This window comes from Nycticebus coucang, chromosome 12 (assembly GCF_027406575.1).
Source record: "Nycticebus coucang isolate mNycCou1 chromosome 12, mNycCou1.pri, whole genome shotgun sequence".
NCBI lineage: Eukaryota > Metazoa > Chordata > Mammalia > Primates > Lorisidae > Nycticebus > Nycticebus coucang.
Window position 1 is genome coordinate 53,635,886 of NC_069791.1, and position 18,649 is coordinate 53,654,534.

At 53.0% G+C, this 18,649-nt stretch overlaps 1 protein-coding gene across 8 annotated transcripts in view; it reads right to left on the bottom strand.

Annotated features, from left to right (window-relative positions):
• The window catches only part of PLEKHG6 (pleckstrin homology and RhoGEF domain containing G6), a 158,918-nt gene extending 141,551 nt beyond the window's left edge, over positions 1 to 17,367 (bottom strand). Inside the window, exons 1-15 of one of the 8 annotated variants that reach the window (XR_008373475.1) lie at positions 15,405 to 17,367; positions 13,730 to 13,863; positions 13,369 to 13,577; positions 12,005 to 12,160; positions 10,616 to 10,780; positions 10,147 to 10,242; positions 9,840 to 9,890; positions 9,336 to 9,485; positions 8,332 to 8,442; positions 8,039 to 8,188; positions 7,697 to 7,834; positions 7,271 to 7,390; positions 6,791 to 6,923; positions 6,556 to 6,671; positions 3,021 to 5,662 (exon numbers count right to left, since the gene is read on the bottom strand). Coding sequence is in view for 7 of the 8 variants with exons in the window: in XM_053557809.1 (XP_053413784.1) it covers positions 5,579 to 5,662; positions 6,556 to 6,671; positions 6,791 to 6,923; positions 7,271 to 7,390; positions 7,697 to 7,834; positions 8,039 to 8,188; positions 8,332 to 8,442; positions 9,336 to 9,485; positions 9,840 to 9,890; positions 10,147 to 10,242; positions 10,616 to 10,780; positions 12,005 to 12,160; positions 13,369 to 13,509 (1,611 nt within the window). In the remaining variant the exon portion in view is untranslated. Of the gene's footprint in view, positions 1 to 36; positions 5,663 to 6,555; positions 6,672 to 6,790; positions 6,924 to 7,270; positions 7,391 to 7,696; positions 7,835 to 8,038; positions 8,189 to 8,331; positions 8,443 to 9,335; positions 9,486 to 9,839; positions 9,891 to 10,146; positions 10,243 to 10,615; positions 10,781 to 12,004; positions 12,161 to 13,079; positions 13,316 to 13,368; positions 13,578 to 13,701; positions 13,864 to 15,404 lie in introns of those variants that run through there. The other 7 variants (XM_053557806.1, XM_053557809.1, XM_053557807.1 and 4 more) reach the window with 7 other exon arrangements.
• Between the last annotated feature and the right edge of the window lie 1,282 nt (positions 17,368 to 18,649).

The window sequence follows — 18,649 nt, forward strand, 5'->3', positions numbered from 1 at the left end:
GGGGTGGTGAAACTTTCATTAGTAAGAGCCCTTATTTATTGAGCACTTGCTGTATGCTAGGCACCAGCTTAAGTGCTTACATATATTAGCTTGTTTACCTCTATTTTACTGCTGAGAAATGGAGGGTAAGTAACTCCCTGAGGCATACTTCTTAAAAAAAGAAAGTTGGGTAGTGCCAGGATTTGGTGACACCAAACTCTAGAGCTGGTGTTGGGGCTGGGTGGGGTGGACAGAATGCCCCTTTTCCTACCTATACTCTTCTTCCTCCTACTCATGATCCCTTGGCAACTCTCTATCAGATCTCCCCCTCCTTCAGGAAACCTTCCCTGATTGGTAGTGAAGGTGGTGTAATGCTCCGAGTTTGTACTGGGCCCTCAGGTTGCTCCTTCAAAAGCTTCCCTCTCGGGCGGCGCCTGTGGCTCAGTCGGTAAGGCACCGGCCCCATATACCGAGGGTGGCGGGTTCAAACCCGGCCCTGGCTGAACTGCAACCAAAAAATAGCTGGGCATTGTGGCGGGCGCCTGTAGTCCCAGCTACTCAGGAGGCTGAGGCAAGAGAATTGCTGAAGCCCAGGAGTTGGAGGTTGCTGTGAGCCGTGTGATGCCACGGCACTCTACTAAGGGCCATAAAGTGAGACTCTGTCTCTACAAAAAAAAAAAAGCTTCCCTCTCCTACCACCCGGGCCTCTGCCCTGAATCTGGGAGGAAAGGAGGGCAGAGTGGGCAGATGCAGGCTTTCCCTTCAGAGGGATAAAAGCAACACTGTCCCTAGAAGGATGAGAAGAGAACACATTGTATTGTCTGTTTTCCTCCCTCAATGTTTTCATACCAGGCACCATCAGAATTAAGTAGTGCCATTGGAGAAGTGGTTTTCAAAGCACCTTCCCATGTCTGTGGTCACTGAATATACTCCATTGCCCTGTGGTGTAGAAAGCATGGATATTAGCCCGTTTTACAGATGAGAAAACTAGCCTTAAAGAGATGAAGTGACTTGCTCGTGTGTACATAGGTAGAGAGAAGCAGAGCTGGGACTAGGCCTTGTCCTTTGAGTCCTAGTTCAGCAACTGCACCACTTTTGAAGGGCAGTCTTGAAGGGTAAAGAGTTTCTGAAGGACATTAGCTTGTGGAGGGGGAGGTATGGTGGTAGGTGGAGGCTTGGCAAAGGCAGGCAGTGGGGCTGCTGTGGGCAGCACTATTATCAGTACTCATAGACACGGCATTATCAGTGTTAAGATATTGACGTGCCTCCATGCTGGCTAGGACACAGCTGGTGCCTGGGCCTTCCCACTTCCCGTGATCTGGCAACTAGAGAGCTGGCGTCTGGCACAGCAGAGAACCTCTAGTCCTACTGCCTGCACAGACCTCCATTCCGACTGGCTGATACCTGTGCTGTCCTAGTTGTTAATATGCTTTGGGGTTTTTTTTGCAGTTTTTGGCTGGGGCTGGGCTTGAACTCGCCACCTCCAGCATATGGGGCCGGTGCCCTACTCTTTTGAGCCACAGGCGCCACCCCTAGTTGTTAATATGTTGAATCTCTCCCCAGCTTGAGGTACATGATCCAGCAACTCTGGGGCACCTGGACTTTCCCCAAGCCTCTGCAGAAATACCAGGGCAGCTGGGTCAGGACGGTAGCCATGCTGGGAAGTGTGTGGACAGGGATAGGAAGATGACATTAGTTCTCTCTCCCTGGTTCTCCAGTCACTCATCTTGTAAATGATGGTGGTGAGAGGGTCCTTAGCAGCCTTGGAAGACTTGGTCTGTGGGCTGGACCCCGGGTGGTGCTGGGGGCAGGAAACCAGCAGGCCAGGGCCAGGCCCTAACTCCCCTTAACCCTGGCCTCATCTCCCAGCTCAGTGTGAAGCAAAAAAAAAAAAATGGGGTGAGCAGCTGGAGTGGCCTGCTTATTCTTCCAAGGTGCCCTACCCTGCCCTTTTGCCCCACAGGGCCCCAAAGCAGCCTTGTGTTTGGCATGCCCTGGATAAGACTACTGTGTGGGAGAAAAGAACTGGAAGGCAGAGGGCGTTTCTGTGAGGACCAGCCAATGCCCCTTACCCTAAGGGGCAAGGGGCGGGGGATGGGGGAGCTCATGCACTAGGGGGCCTATTCGAAGTGCCCCCTTGCTATCCCAAAGCCTCTCCAACAACCCTGGAGGATTTTCTCAGCTCAGATGGATAAGAAGAGAGACACATAGGGGGAGGACTCCAGGAAAGGAAGAGGAAATTGGTGCCTGAGCCAGAACATGATACCCCCACAGAGCTGGGAAGAGGAAAGGAGGGCCCCAGCAGGAATCTTCTTCCTTTGTTCGGTGTTAAGGAAATGCCTCCTTTCCCTGAGGCCTCTGGGGCAGCTCCCAGATTCACTTGCACACCCCCACCCCAGAGCTCCCCGTGCTGAACCAACACTGATCTCTAAGTGCTGCCCACTGATCGGATGCCCTTCCCCAGTCAGCACTGGGCTGAGAGATGGGGTGCCCATGAAGTTCTGGGCCTTCTGTAAGCCTTTTGCAAACATTATTCATTAGCAGTGCAATTCTGCAAACCAAATTCAGACTCAGAGAAGTAAAGGACCTCCCCTTCAGCCCCTGGCTCTTACCCTGGGCTGCTTGAACAAGGTTCTCCTGCTTTAATGTCTTGGTCTCTGCCTCTAAAAGCTCTTTCTGTTTTCATCACTGGTTCTTTTCTTTCTTCCTTGCCCACAAATATGAGCATTCCCTAGGATTCAGTTTCTTCCCTCTTGAGTAGCTAATTTTCTCTAAAAGGGTAAGCCATCACAGGGCTCAGCGCCTGTAGCTCAGTGGCTAGGGCGCCAGCCACATACACCAGAGCTGGTGGGTTTGAACCCAGCCGAGGCCTGCCAAACAACAATGACAACTACAACCAAAAAATAGCCGGGTGTTGTGGCAGGTGCCTGCAGTCCCAGCTACTTTGGAGGCTGAGGCAAGAGAATCACTTAAGCCCAAGAGTTTGAGGTTGCTGTGAGCTGTGATGCCACAGCACTCTACCCAGGGCGACATAGTGAGACTTTGTCTCAAAAAAAAAAAAAAAAGAGTAAGCCATCACAGCCAGACCCAATAGGAATAAATCTGCAAGTCAACATCTCTGCAAAGGGGAGAAAACAATGGTCTGGCCCCTGGGGATTGGTCTGTGGTGGGGACTTATAGATATTCTACTGCCCTCTTCAGTTTAGAAAGACTGATGGCACTACAGAGAAGGTCCCCAAGCATGCAGTAAGAGACAATAGCAGGAAAACGAATTTCAGTTTCAGCCTTCTTTGTTCTGCTGGCCAGGGAACGAACTCGTGCACATCTTGATTACAGATCCTTATAGACCTTTCCTCTGTTAACCTGGAGTGAGGCTGGGGGCTGGGGGTTGGGGGTGTGCTAAATTATTTTGCATAGTAAAATGCTGGCAAGTTTTAGTTGCCACTGAGAGTTTTTCTAAAGGGAGAAGGTGAAAGGGAAGGGTGCTGTCATGGGACCCCAAGGGAGAGGAGAAAGTTCTGAGGGTGATGGTAAGGAAGAGGCTGTATGCCAGTAACAACTCTAGGAACACTGAGGCTTCCGCTTTTGTCCTTGTGTTTCTCCTCAAGCCACAGCTTTCAAGAAAACTTGATTAATGGCTTGGCACCTATTGCTCAGCCGTTAGGGCACCAGTCACATACACCGGAGTTGGCAGGTTCTAATCCAACCCGGGCCTGCCAAACAACAATGACAACTACAACCAAAAAATAGCTGGGCATTCTGGCAGGTGCCTATAGTCCCAGCTACTTGGGAGGCTGAAGCAAGACAACCGCTTGAGCCCAAGAGTTTGAGGTTGCTGTGAGCTGTGATGCCACTGTGCTCTACCAAGGGCAACATAGTGACACTCTGTCTCAAAAAAAAAAAGAAAAGAAAACTTTAACTACAAGGATGATGTTAATTGACAGTTAGTCCAGGGTAGTGGAAGATGTGTTTAGCCTTGGGCAGAAGTGGTGGAAAGAAGCCCCTGCTATGCAGAGACAGGGTTATGAATGGAGTCGGGAGCAGGGCTTAGGGGTGTGGGGGGCCACCCTCTTTCCAAAACCACATACCTCCCCTGCTCTCACCCACTTTGATTTCCTGGGCATTGTTACCATCCTGCTTAGGTATTCAAGGAAGCTAAAGCCCTACAGGGCTGGAAGACATAAGACCTTGAGGTTCCAGTTTCCATCCTTACCTGTCCCCTGTATTTCCCTATTTCCCAAAGTCCCTAAGATATCTCCACTTGGCTATCTCCTACTGCCTTAATTTCAAAGTGCTTCTGTTTAAGATGAAATAGTTCTACCCTGACCTCTCCTTTCCCAGTATGCAACAATTAAATAAACATGTTTCTTTTTCTAATGACTATGTTTCTGTCAGGGATCCCATTGCCAGTGCAGACTTCTAAATAGAGACTTCAGGAAGCCAGTCATCCACTTTATCACTGGGCATCTTGAGTCACTGAATGCTGGCGCCAGGCCATGAGCCTAATCTGGACAATTTCTTTGAATCTTCCCTAGGAGGCAGGTGCTGTTACTGTTTTGTTTTGATTTTTTGAGCAGAGTCTTTGTTGCCCTGGGTATAATACTAGGGCATCATAGCTCGCGGCAACCACAAACTCTTGGGCTTGAACAATCCTCTTGCCTCAGCCTCCCAAGTCGCTGGCACTACAGGTGTATGTCACTATGCCTGGCTAGTTTTTCTAATTTTATTTTATTTTATTTTTTGAGACAGTAAAGTGCCATAGCGTCATAGCTCACAGCAACCTCAAATTCCTGGGCTCAAGTGGTTCTCCTGCCTCAGCCTCCCAAGTAGCTGGTACTACAGGTGCCTGCCACAACACCCGGCTAGTATTTTTTTATTTCAGTAGAAATAAGGTCTTGTACTTGCTCAGGCAGGTCTCAGACTCCTGAGCTCAAGCAATCCAGCCACCTCAGCCTCCCGGAGTGCTGGGATTACAGGGGTGAACCACTGCGCCTGGCTGCTATTATTGTTTACATCTGTTTCACAGCTGAAGAAGCTGAAGCTGAGGGAGGCCACGCAGGATATGCAGTGTCACATGCCTAGCACCTGGTAGGACTGGCCTCTGAACCGAAGTTTCTCTGAATTCAGTATAAGCTTTAACCACAGTCTCACACAGGCTCTTTAGCTCCTTTCTTCTCCTTTCACCCTCTTTTTCTTTAATGTCTCCCTAAGGTGCTAAACCTTCAATGTTTTGCACCCAAACTAGTACAAAAAACTGCCACCAACTTCTCCCTCCTCCAGCCCACCTACCGCACAGTTACCTGATTCCCTGAAAACTCAATTCTTGTCAAAATACACTAATTTTACCATGTCATTCCTTGCTCAAGAATTCACAGTGCCTCCCTCTTGTCCACCCTATTCAACTTGGTCTCACCCAGGCCACGTGCCACTGTAGCTCTGAGGACCTGTAGGACCTGGCCACTCACCACTGGAGCACACAAATCCGGTACTCCAGACTCAGACAGATAGGGTCACTGTCCCCAAAATAAATCCAGCCTAATTGCACCTCTGATTCCTCTGCTCATGGTTCTCCCCATCCTTAAAAGTCCAACTCAAATCTTCACGCTTCTTGGGCCATTTTGCTCCCGTAGTGGTTTGAGTAGTTGGCCCCAAAAAGGCTGTGTCCAAGTCTGACCCCCAGAACCTGTAAAGGTGAAGTTATTTGGAAAAAAAGTCTTTGCAGATGTTCAAGGATCCTAACTTAAGGATCTCAGGATGAGATCTTCCTGGATTTAGGGTGGGCTCCGAATCTAATACTGGTGTCTTTAGAGGAGAAATAAGGGGGAGATTTGGACACAGAGAGGAGGCCATGTGACGACAGAGGCAGAGATTGGACTTTTGCTGCTATATGCCAAGGGACACCTAGAGCCACCAGAAGCCAGAAGATGCAGAAGGTCTTTCCCCTAGAGACTTGGGAGGAAGCCCAGCTCTGCCAACACCTTCATTTCTAACTTCTAGCCTCTAAAACTATGAGAGAATACATTTCTATTGTGTTTAAGCCACCACGTTTGTGGTACCCGATACAGCTTCTTTCTGCTCTCTGTTCTTTTGAAATCCTCCTGCTTTTATTACATAGATCTGCCCACGTCACTTCCCTGGCTACTATGGCTGTGTCATCTGTAGGACAAAGTGCATATCCCCCAGCACAGTATCCAGAGGGGGGCATGATTTCGTGGGGCCTACCTCTCAGCCTCTCTCCTGCTGCGTTTGCCCTTGTACTTGAGGCCCTAGTAATGCCAAACTGCCAAGTGTTGGTTCTCTCATCATGCACAACTGTTTTATGTTTCTGGCCTTTGCACATTCTGCTCCATGTGGACCCCTTTCCTCCTTCCCTTGTCCCCCTGACATACTCCTAGGTCTCTATCCCCCACATGGTGCTCAGACACCAGTTCCTGTGCTGAGGGCACACCTGAGGGCTGACAGTGTGAATTTGAACCCATTCGAGCCTCTCTCTCCCGCTCCTCACCCTTCCCTCTGTGCTCTGTTTCTGAGCTCCAGGGGCTTGCCTGTCCTTTCCCATGTCTGGCTGTCTCATACCTGGGCTTGCTGTGTCTTCTCCAGCCAGCGGGCACGGTCAGTAGAACTGGGACAATGCACAATGAGGGCACTAGACACACACTGGAATTCAGTGAGTTGGATCACCAGGAAGTTGTCTGGGTGGAGGAGAAGGTCTGCTTCAAGGGCCGGGCCTTATTGGATCCCCATCCTGACCCTTCCTTCCCCTTGCCAAGAGGAAAGGAAGAGGAATAAGCTCCCCATGAGAGAGACATACGAGAGTCTCGCAGGGGCCGGAACACAAGCTTCTCCAGCATCAGAGGGGGGCGGATGACCTTGGCTTTGTCTGCCTTGCGCTGGGGCTTGGTCACCAATAGCACATCAGAGAAGAGGAATAGGTACACATCCAGCTGGGGGTAGAGGCATGGGAGAAAGAGATGGGATCAGCCAGAGCCAGGGGAAGGGCTGGTCAGGGAGCAGGGCTTGTGCATGGGGCTCATATATGCCAGTGATAGGCACAAGGCTGGGGACGCTAGGCGGGGAGGGTGTCCATTTGGTGCTATCTCTCACTTTTACAGGCAGAGAGTGGCTGGCTTAGAGTCATACAAACAACCAAGTTTAGCTGGAAACATGTCCTCTTCCCAACATACTCGCAGCCCCCTCCTCCCATTGCCCTTGTTTTGCCTCGCCCTGTCTCCCACCTGCCCTCTATCCAGTTCAGCTCTCAGCTTCTGCACTCCTCCCCACAGCCCCTCACCTTCCCTTCTCGGCCCTCCTTCACACGCACGGGTCCCTCCAGCAGCAGCTGTCTGGTGTGCTCAGAGCCAACCCCCAGCATGGGGGACATCAGGTCCAGGGTGGAGAATGGACGTAGGTTCTGAGGGATACAGGCAGGTGAGGGGACAGAGTGCTGGGCAGGCTGTCTCTACATCCCAACCAAAGTGGCTCTGCGTTCTGCCACCAGCCCCTCCTTTCTCCTTCTGTCCTCCCCCCAGGGGCAGAGGAAACACCCCAGTGCTCTCTGACCTCTGTCCCTCATGACCAGGAAGGAATGATGGATGCACCCCTTCTGTGGCACCCAAGCACAGGGTGTTCCAGCCTCTGCCTGCCCCTCCAGACCTTCCTTTCACCATATTCCCAGCCCCTTGCTTCTCCTGGGCCCTCGTCTTCTGCCCTCTCTCACCTTCTCCACCTCCTCACTTAGTGGCTCTAGCACATCATAGGGCCCGATGCGCTGGGCTGCAGCCACCAAGCTCGCATGCTCCTCGCCCTGGCGGACCTGCCCATTGATGTGTCTCAGGAATGACTCCACAGCTGCAATCTAGGTGAGTGGCTGGGAGTGAGGGAGGAGGGATAGCACAGAGTCCCTCCCAACCACCGTCAACTGCCATGTGCTAAAGTAGGTCGAGCCAGGCAGTGCCACACCCCCATATACACGAGGAAGGGGACCTCAAGAGTGCCTGGGGATGAGTGCCTACTCACCAGCCCTCAAGTCCCCAGGATCTGGCCACTCTGGGGCACCTACCATGGCATTCAGGGCCTCTTGGGTTTGCGCTCCTGGGCTCCTCTTTAGCACAGCCTGCAGCAGCAGTGGGTACTTGGTGATTCGCTGGTAGGGCTTGATGAGCAAGTCACCGAGCGTCTGCCTCCCTGAGCTCTTGTGCTTCTCACACCACTGCTGGGAGATGAGTGGGGCTCAGGTATCTGCTGGCCCACCTGCTCTGCCTGGGGATTAACTCAGCCTGGGGCCCAGCCAGAGACTGGGATGACCTGGCTGGCCAAGACACCTGTCCCCCTCCCTGGGAGCCCCTGTCCCACCTGCATGAAGGCATGGAAGAGAGGGTTAGTGTCTTGCTGCTCCCGGGCGTAAGCCATTGTCTGCTTCACTTGCAGGCAGTATTGGACGTATGGCTGGAACCGCTGTCCAAACTGGAGGGACAGACACAGGGCGGGGAGCAGGCAGGGCGAGGAAGGTCACGAATACAGGCTCTGACTGCGGCACATGGGAGCAGGACAGCCTCATACAGGCCTTAGCCTAGCTCCCTACCTTCCCTGACGGCCCTCTGCAGCCAGGCCTCCCCCTCTGGACTCCAGGAAGGAGCCTAAGTTTTGAGACAGACCCACACTGCCCTCTGAGCTCCCTCCATCCCCTAGGCTGCCCTGGGCTTACTCTCCCATCATCAATAATTCAGCCAGACCATCTTCAGGACACTGTGGATCCCATTTCACCACAGGGGTGGGGTGGTGACCTGAAGGTTTGCCCAGAAGCCCTGCTCCTGTGGAAGGGCTCCCGGGAGAGTATCCCCAACCCCTCTACCCCACTATAATACTCTCCTGCAGGGCCCATGTTTTCCTGGCTGGCTAAAATTATGGAGGAAAGTCTGATCCTCTGCCTTCTTGCTTTCTCTTATTATACTTCTCCTCTCTGGGCACCCCTGTGGCCTTTTACACCCACCTCCCAAGTCATCCTAAGGATCCCCTTACTTAGGCCCTTTTCTTGCACCTAGATGTTTGTTGACAGGTCTGAAAGAATTAAGCTTTTATAGCTGATAATGAGCTTAGGCATAGAGCTTCCCTGAGACAACTGCATTTCCATTTCATAAGGACCTCCAGATGACCAGAGGACCTTTGGCTCACAGGCCACACTTGTAGAATGGAAGGCAGGAGGTGAGATGATATTTGTGGGTAGAGGCTACGCCCTGCAGATCCCTCAAATCATGCAGGGACCCAAGTCCCATAGGCACAGGCATCCCCTACAGATAGGATCTCTCTGGGCCTCCTGGTCCTGCCTCATCTGGGTGTGGCTCCTCCCCAGGCCTCACCATCAGGAAGCCACTTTGCAGGCTGACCGGGTCCAGAGGCTGGCCCGAGGTGCGGGTCTCCTCCAGGGTGGGCCCCAGCACCTCCTTCCAAAAGCTCTGATGGACTCGGATCAGGCTGGGGACATTTCCAAACAGGGTCTCAGCTGATACCTGCAGAGGGGAGCACAATTTAGCAACATGACTTTGGCAGGTCCCTATTTGGTAGCACTGGCTGTGGGAGGGTGAAGACTTTAAGCTTGGATAGTGGGGGGTGGGGCCAGGGGCTGAGCCAAACTGCGGGCCCAAGAAGATCTGGGGGTTCCGACCTTCCCTTCCTCCTCTGTTGCCTCAAAGGGCTGAGTACTGTGCAAAGGGGGATCTGCGGCCTTGCTTGGGCTCTAGAGCAAAAGGGGAGCAGGGAAGGCAAGGGCATCCAGAAAATGGAGCAGAGGGAATTCAGGCCAACAGCCTGCAGGGCTCCCCATGCCACTCCTACCCCCAGGATTCACCCCATCTCCCACTCACATCTATCAGCAGTCCTACTCGCTGCAGGTTCAGCAGGCCAGCAGCCAGAAGCTGGATGCAGGGGAAGAGACACAGGTCTCAGCACCTGACTGGCCTCCTCTTGGGAACCCCTGTCTAGCCCCCTCAGAGTCACTCCCCAGATCCCACCAACTTCAGTGCTGCCGACCCCTCTCCCTCGATCCTGGGCAGATCTGAATCAGAATCTCTTGGTATCCTGGCCCTCAGGTTTGGGAGATTGGGGCATAATTCCTGGGAGACGGGTGAATGGCTGAGGATAGGGCCAGGGCTGGGGCTGAGGGAGGCTCACATCAGTCATGATCTTGAGCTTTCTCACATAGATCAGCTCAGTGGTCAGCAGCTCCCACACTGCTTCCTGTTGGTGGCAAAGCTCCCGGCTCATCTCCTGGTGTGGGAACAGTGCTGCGTCAGGGGGGTTGCCGATCGGAACAGCAGGTGCCGTTTTATTAAGTGCTACTGGATCCACATCACAGGTTCTAGGTACTATGTACATGACCTTTTGGGTCCTCAAACCACCCCTCCAGTGTATAGATGATATTTGCAACATTTTATATCTGAGGCAACTGAGGCTCTCAGAGTTGGCTGTCTTGGCCAAGGTCTCATCAGTAAGTGGCAGAGTTGGGATCTGAACCGGGATCAAGGGGTCTCCAAACGCTTTTCCTCATGACCCTACCTCCCAAGGCCTTTCCCTCCCCCATAGCAGAATGTGTGTTTGCGTGTCTGTAGCACTGTGGGGACAGACACTGCTTCAGGCCCACCTTGTGCCCAGGCACCAGCTCCCTCCAGGACTTCTCGATAGCCAGGCCGCTGTCACCACCCTCTCCTATTTCCCAGCGCCGCCGGTCATCAGGGGGCAGGCGGGGCATCCCAAACATGCTGAATGTGTGCAGCCTCATCTCCAGCTCGTGGGCCTTGGTGATATCCTGCAGGAGCAGAGAAGGGGTCAGTTCCGGGCACTTCCTTGGCACCCAGGCCACAGGGCTCCAGAAGGACTGCATGTGTGCATGTGTCTGGGGTATGAGGTGGCAAGCACCTCTGAGTAAGGGTGGGCACATGGAGGCCTGGGGGTCAGGGATTGTCACCAGCTGTGGCTGGAATGACAGGGCAGAAGGCACTTCTGGAACCTGGTTGGAGGGGCACCTTGGTCTGCAGAAAGGTTGCTGAACAGAGTGTTCTGACGTGGGCTTCCTGACCAGAAGCATACTTTCCAGGGGTCTCTTGGTTTAGAACAAGGTGGGGAAAGGACAGAATCAGACCCTTCCAGGGACCTTCAAGAGGAGATCAGAACAGAACTTAGGGAACCAGTGGCCTCGGGTAACTTTTTTTTTTTTTTTTTTGCAGTTTTTTAGCCAGGGGCTGGGTTTCGGACCTGCCACCTCCAGTATATGGGGCCGGCACCCTACTCCTTTGAAACACAGGCACCACCCATGGAGTAAAATTTTGACATTTGCCCATCAAATGGACATTTCCATCAATAATGTGGCTTACATTTTACAATTTTTTATATTTATTTATTTGAGACAGTCTCACTATGTCACCCTCGGTAGTCTGCTGTGGTGTCATAGCTCACAGCAACCTCAAACTCCTGGGCTTAATCGATTCTCTTGCCTCAGCTTCCCAAATAGCTGGGACTACAGGCACCTGCCACAGTGCCTGGCTATTTTTTGATTGTAGTTGTCATTGTTGTTTAGCAGGCCCGGGCTGGATTTGAACCCACCAGCTCCAGGTGCTGAGCCTACAATTTTTTAAATACCAAGTAATGTGGGCCACAGATATTCCTGCCTACCCCACTCCATCCCAAATGCAGCTTGAGAGGAGGGGCTGAGGTTCACAGCCAGGGTACAGAATGCTGTGAGACTTGGGGATGGAAGGAGCATGTTCCTCTCCCATTACTTAGTAATTTTCAAAAGCTGACAGTTTAATATTAATAAGTTTATCCTTTACATTTTAGCCAAATATCTTGAGTCAAAGTCACTGGGTCTGATGCATGGAACAAGTACACATGTATCTGTGAGTGGGTCTCCAGACAGAGCTCCCTTCTTGGAAGGCCTGCAGGCAGAAGCCTCCACAACCCTGCTCTCAGCCCCTGAGGCTTGCGGCTTGAGGGGACTGTGAGCATGGGGATGGGAGGAGAAAGACCCCCTTACCTTGAGTTTGGGAGAGTAAGGTGGACCAGCCCCTGAATGGACTCCATGCTTCTTCTCGTGCTCTGGTTCTCGCAGTTTTATGGGAGGCAGGCCTCGGGCCTGGCCAGAACCCTTGGCAAAGTGGACATAGTGCTGGAGGTTTTGGCGACTGGGATCCTGGGAGAGGAACAGGGGAAGTTTGGGGGGTGCTTCCCTTTCCCCTGAAGTCCCAGAAAGGTAGTAGGGAATCCAGGCTTGGTTCTAGACATCACCCCAACATCCCTGTAGTTGAGCTGGTCCCCTCTCCCCTCAAGCCAGTTCAGTATGGCTGCTCCTGCCCTGAATCACAGAGGCTACTGCCAGGGAAGCCAGGCTGAGTGGGCAGGGGCAAGCTGGTACAGCTTCCCAGCAGGTCTGGGACAAGAGCAAGGCCTCCTGCAGAGTAGGAACAAGCAGAGGCACATGCATGCCTGGGCTCTGGTGTGTGCACCCCAGTATCTCCTGCTTACAAGTGTGCTCTCCGCTATAGTCTGGGTCCCCACAATCTCCTTGTTTGTTACCAGCCTCCGGAACACGTGGGGATGAGGGCACACACATGTGCAGCTTCCTCCCCAGTGGCGTGCGGCCTGTATTCTATCCATTTGGGAGTGGCTACCCTTCCGTGTAAGAGGCTGAGGCCATGGCCAGAAGTCTCCTCCCAGGGCAGGCCTGGTCACATTCCTTGATTCGCCTGTGGCCTGAATTACCCACTTACTTCCTAGTTTCCCTTCCACCCACAACTTGGGAGAATCCCCATCTCCAAGGGCCAAATCCTCCTCCAGTAAAGTAGGGGATACCCCCAGTCAGCAGAACTGTCCTCAAGGAGAAGGTTGGAAGCCTGAGCTGAGGCACAGACTGGAACTCTGCTTCCGCACCCCTTTCCTTGGTCAGGATTGGAGGAGGGCCAGGCAGGTGGAGCCAGGGTGGAGCTGAGGCAGGTACTCTACACCCTCCTCCCTGGGGCATAGGAACACCTGAACCTTTGCTCTTCCTCAGTCCTGACTCAGAGGGAGGCAAGAACCTGGGAGGTGCTAGTTCCAGGTTTTGGTGACCTTACCTGCAGCGTTGTGCCTCAGACCTGTCTGACAGCACCTCCTCTGCAGGCCTGGCTTCTCCTGGCTCTCTGTCTCTGCCTCTCCTGCCCCAGCTGTCTGGGACTAGGGTGTGAGGTCCTGGGAACCTGGCCAAGGCAATGCCCTCCTCTCCCCCGCAACCAAGGAAAGAAGAATAGGGTAAGGGACAGGAAAAGAGCAGCCTATGAACCTGCAAGGGTACAGAGACTCCAAAGCCTGGGTATCCTCCCTCTGCCCCTCCCCACGTCACCCTCAGGCATAGCCTGGACTCACAAGCACGGGGCCTCCTCCTCGGGGGTGGAGACTGCCAGCAGTGCTCTGAGACGAGACTCGGTGGCCACCCCCATAGGTCTCAATGAGGGAGGCCACGTATCCATGGAGGGGGCCCTCATCTGGAAGACTAAGGGCCTGCATCCCTACTCTCTTGGGTCACCTCCAAAGGGACATAGCTCCACTGTGCAGGAGAAAGGAGTCCCCTGAGGCTGCAAGAGAGAAAAAACATGGGAGGGACACCCTAGATCAGAGACTGACACTAGGCTGGAGACAAAGGTGGGAGGGAAAGAGAATGGTATGGAAGAGGAGAGAGCCAAGGGCTCCGTCACTTACTAGTGGAGGGTAGGAGAGGCTGCCTCACCTATGACTTGGTAGGGTAGGGTAGGTCCAGGCACAGGCTGGGTGGAAAGCCCTTTGAGGATCTACCTCCTTCTTCACATGTGCGCACATTTGGGGTTCAGACTCCTACACTGGCTTTCAAAGGATGCTGCCGTCCTAAGAGTAGATGGGAGCAAGGGTCAAAGACAGGTGCTTGGCTTTCTGGATACCTCCAGTTGGAAAGATTCCCGTTGAACCTAGGCATCTCCTCTCCCTTCCTCATGCATAGACCGGGAAAAGCTGCAGGAGGGCAGTGGGTGGGGAGGTAGAGTGAGGTGGCTAGAGACAGCCAAACTGCCACCCATTTTTGCAGCCTGTAAACTAAAAATGATTTTTACATATAGTATTTATTTATTTATTTATTTATTTTATTTATTTTTTTTTTTGTAGAGACAGAGTCTCACTTTATGGCCCTCGGTAGAGTGCCGTGGCCTCACACAGCTCACAGCAACCTCCAACTCCTGGGCTTAAGCGATTCTCTTGCCTCAGCCTCCCGAGTAGCTGGGACTACAGGCGCCCACCACAACGCCCGGCTATTTTTTGATTGCAGTTTGGCGGGGGCCGGGTTTGAACCTGCCACCCTTGGTATACGGGGCCGGCGCCTTACCGACTGAGCCACAGGCGCCACCCTATAGTATTTATTTTTATTTTTTATTTTTATTTTTGACACAGAGTCTCATTTTGTCACCCTGAGTAGAGTGCCTTGGTGTCACAGCTCACAGCCACCTCAAACTCTTGGACTCAAGTGATTCTCTTGCCTCAGCCTCCCAAGTAGTTGGGACTACAGGCGCCCACCACAACACCCGGCTATTTTAGAGACAGGCTCTCACTCTTGCTCAGGCTGGTCTCCAACTCCAGAGCTCAAGCAATCCACCTAGCCTCAACCTCCCAGAGTGCTAGGATTGCAGGAGTGACCCACTGTGCCAGGTGTATGGATAGTATTTAAATAGTTGAAACAAACCAAAAGAAAAACAGTATTTTGGGACAAGTAAGAATTATATGATATTCAGATTCAGTGTCCATAAATGAAATTTTATTGGAATACGACTTTATTGGTTTACTCATTGTCTATGTATGCTTTCCTGCTATTTGTGACAAACTGTACAGGTCACAAAGTCGATAACATTTACTGTCTGGCCGTTTACTGAAAAATTTGCGTGCCCCTTGGCTGGCTCCTCCTGGCCACAGACAAGGAGGCAAGTGGCGTCAGCTACCAGGCCACGGGCCTGTAGAGATCAGCCAAGTGCACTAAGAATCTCTCCCGGCCTGTGGGAGTACCACCGTGGGGCTGGGAGCCGTCCCCCTAAACCGGAGGGAGGACCCACCCACTGAGAGGTCAGGGCCTGGAGGAGGGAGCGGAGGTGGGTGCTAGGTGGGCCTGAGGCCCCTCTTTTGCCCTCCCCTTAACTTTCTCTTTGATTTGTGAGTAGAGGAGGAAAATGGTCATTGTGTCCCCTGCCCCTTCCCAATAATCCTCCCTGTTAAGGCTCTCTCTCTTGCTTCCCCACCCAGGGTCCTTTCTTGGTTCTGACCCAGCTTCCCTTCCTCCCCTCTGCCAGAAGCCAGGCTTTCCTCCGCCCCCACCTCCCTCCAGTTCTCAGGTCCCGGTCCCCTACCCGCCCCACCCCCGTCGGCCCGGCCCTCCCGCCGCCACTCACCTGTGCTCGCAGGTGTCCCGGCGCCCGCGGGGCCCCTGGTCACTGTTGACTCCCCCGGCGATGCCCGGGCTCGGACTGGGACGCAACGGCCCGTGGGACCCGAGCAGCCCTGGGCCGGGAGGGGAGGGGACAGAGGCGGCAGGGGGCGGGGACGAGGGCGTCACCTCTGCTGCCAGCTCGGGGGCCCAGCAGTGGGGCCCTAGTGACAGAGGAGCCCCGAGGCAGCCGCCACCTCCCTGACAAGGATTCCTCGCTTCGCAGTGCCATCTTCCTCTTTTCCCTCCTCACCTGAACTAACCACCCACCTGGCTGAGCCGAAAGGCTGGAACCACGCACCATCCGCGCTCTCCGCTCGCGGCCAGACCCCGCGAGGCGCCGGAGTAATGACCCGGTGTGAAAGGAGTGGCGGAGGGCTGACCCGGGGACTTGTGGCAGGTGCCCCCTCCCTTTCTGAGCGCAGTGAATGGCCACCTATCCCGATCCTCCCACTGCCTCGATGTCGACCATTAATTAACCAGGAAGGGGAGCCGGCAGAGAAGCAGCCTGCCAGCAGAAGGGGCGTGGACCCGGGACCCTGGGCAGCTACTGCTGGGCTCTCCAGCTGTGGAGTACAAAGGTGACCCTTATCTCTTAGTGGGTGCCTCTCGCTGTCATGGTAGTTGGTGGAAGCCTGTCTCTGGACTTTGCCTTAGCTCCGGGGATGAGACCAAGTGCCAGGCTGAAGCTGACCGGCCATTCCTCCCATTACCTAAGACTGAGGTGAGAGAAGAGGGGTGTCAAATGCGGACACCCTCCCACTTCACTGGCAAATGGGTTTCACTGGGACCTCTCAGCACCCACAGTGGCTGCTACCACAGAAACTGCAGAAGGAAGGGCACTTGCTGGGAAGTCCATGAAAGGACCATATTTTCAAAGTCCAAGTCATGTCACTTCATCAACAGAAGAGTTGAGTGTTTGAAATCAGAAGTATCCTCAGGATGTGTGATCATTACAATCTTAACAGTTACGCAGCCCAAGACCCTGTGGTGGGGATGGGGCAGGTGCAAAGCCCCCACCCCTCTGTCTGCCTGTGGTCTCCTTCTTGCCAGTGACCTCAAGTGACTGACACAACTCCTTAGATCAGCAGAGCTTCCTGGAGTTCATGAACCACTTTCAGAAGCAGAATCTCCTGGGGTTGCCAAGGGAAAGGGGTTCCTTCTCCTCTCCTGTCTAGGATATTAAACACAAATGATCTGAGTGTTCTAGTCTTTGCTGTGACTCTGATGACTCTATTTTGCTTGGGAGAGAAGTATTTATCACTCGGCATTGTCTAATTTTGCACTCCCTGTCCACATCTTCAAATTTGCCCTCCAGTGTTCTTTTTTTCTGAGCTTGCTGTTGTGTGATTGCTCTGCTGGTTCAGAAGAATCCTCTGTGTCTCTGTCCCTGGATCATCCTACCTGCTGGATCCTGCCTCCCACTGGTGGTGGGACCAGTTTTAAAGGGAGAAGTCAAGGGTGGGACAGGCACTGCAGTGGCAAGAAACTATAGTGTTTTCCTTGTTCCTAGCCCTTTCCTCTTCCCCTCCACTGTGTATGTGTATTTATGTTGAGAGAGAGAGAGAGAGAGATACAGAGAGAGAAGTCCAGGGATGGTAAGAGTAGCCATGAGGGAGAGTTAATAAACTAGGAGGTGGTGATTACTGGCAGTATTAAAATGACACCCTAGAGACAGCCGGTCTGTCTAGGGTCCCCTAGCTTTTCCTCTCAGTGTCTCCCAGGAGGTAAAAGGAGGAGCAAGAGGGAAATCCAAATTGGGAGAGCACCAAAGACAAGCCCTGACTTACAGCGCTCTGGGGTGAGCTGGCTAGACAGGGCCAGTGGACCTGGGAAAGTTAACCCTTTCACTTCCCTCAAGGCTGAGGTCCAATCTCTGCCTGCCACTGCCCCAGGGCCTGTCTTCAGCCTACTTGGGAGGAGAGGCTCCCAGGGAAAGCTGGAGTCCAGAAGCCAGAGGTGTGGCCAGGTCCAGGTGTGGGCTGGGAGGCGGGACACTTGTGTTTTTTGTGTGTTCTATTCTGGCCTTGTCTGATCGCTGGTCTCACTTCTCTCTGCACAGCCCCTTCTGTGCTGTGGTGAGCAGACTCCCCTGGCAGCAGCAGACCCAGGGAGCTTAGTGAATTCTAAAGAATTAGGAAGTTGGAGGTGAGGCTGAGGACACCTGGATACTTATCTTTCTTCCTGGTTGCCCTGCACCTTCATCACATCTCTAGCTTGAGTCATATCCCTCCTCTGTGCCTCAGTTTCTCCCCATAGATATTCCATGTTAGGACCCCAGTTTGACCCAAGAGCTGATGAGAAAGTATCTGTCTGTCCAGGGTCCTCCAGCAAAGGATCAAAAGCTTCCGTTGGAGAGCAGCCTCAGGGTAGCTTTCTGGGGTTGGCACAGGGGACTCACTGGACAGGAAAGTCAGGGAGACTCCCTGGAGTCCTGAGCTCTTCCCAGCCTTACCCAGGCAGGTGCGTGAACCATCTAGGCTAAGGAGCTGCTGGTAGGCATGAGCAATAGGAGGCCGCTAATGGGGGCTTATGTCCTCCTTACCCCCAGTGGGGGAGGAACTGAGGTCTTGAGCTGGGAGGTTCCAGGTTATGTGAGGCAGATAAATACCAGGAGGCCAGGCTACCAGGCCCAGCTGCCTGTACCCTAGACCAGGATTGGTGCCCCCTCCTTTCCTTCCCTCCCTCCCTCCCTCCCTTCCTTCCTTCCACATTTATTGGCAGTGCTCACTCATGCATGGTACTAGGAATATAGAAATGAGTAAGGGACATTTTCTGACCTGGGTAATAGAGCAAGACCCCTCTCTACAAAAATAAAAGTTAAAAAATTACTGATGGGGTATAATGTATACTATTTGGGTGATGGGTACACTAAAAGCCCAAACATCAGCATTATACAATATATACATGTAATGGAATTCAATTGTATCCCCTAAATTTGTGAATTTTTTTTAAAAAGGAAACAAATTAGTCTGGTGTGGTGGTGTGCACCTGTAGTCCAGGCTACTCAGGAGGCTGAGCCAGGAGTTGGAGGTTGCAGTGAGCTATGATTGCATCACTGTACTCTAGCCTGGGCAAAAGGTCCATAAATAAATAAATAAACAAACAAACAAATAAAAGGCTGTGTGTGGTGGCTCACTCTGTAATCCTAGTACTCTGGGAGGCCAAGGCAGTAGAATCCCTTGAGCTCAGGAGTTCAAGACCAGCATG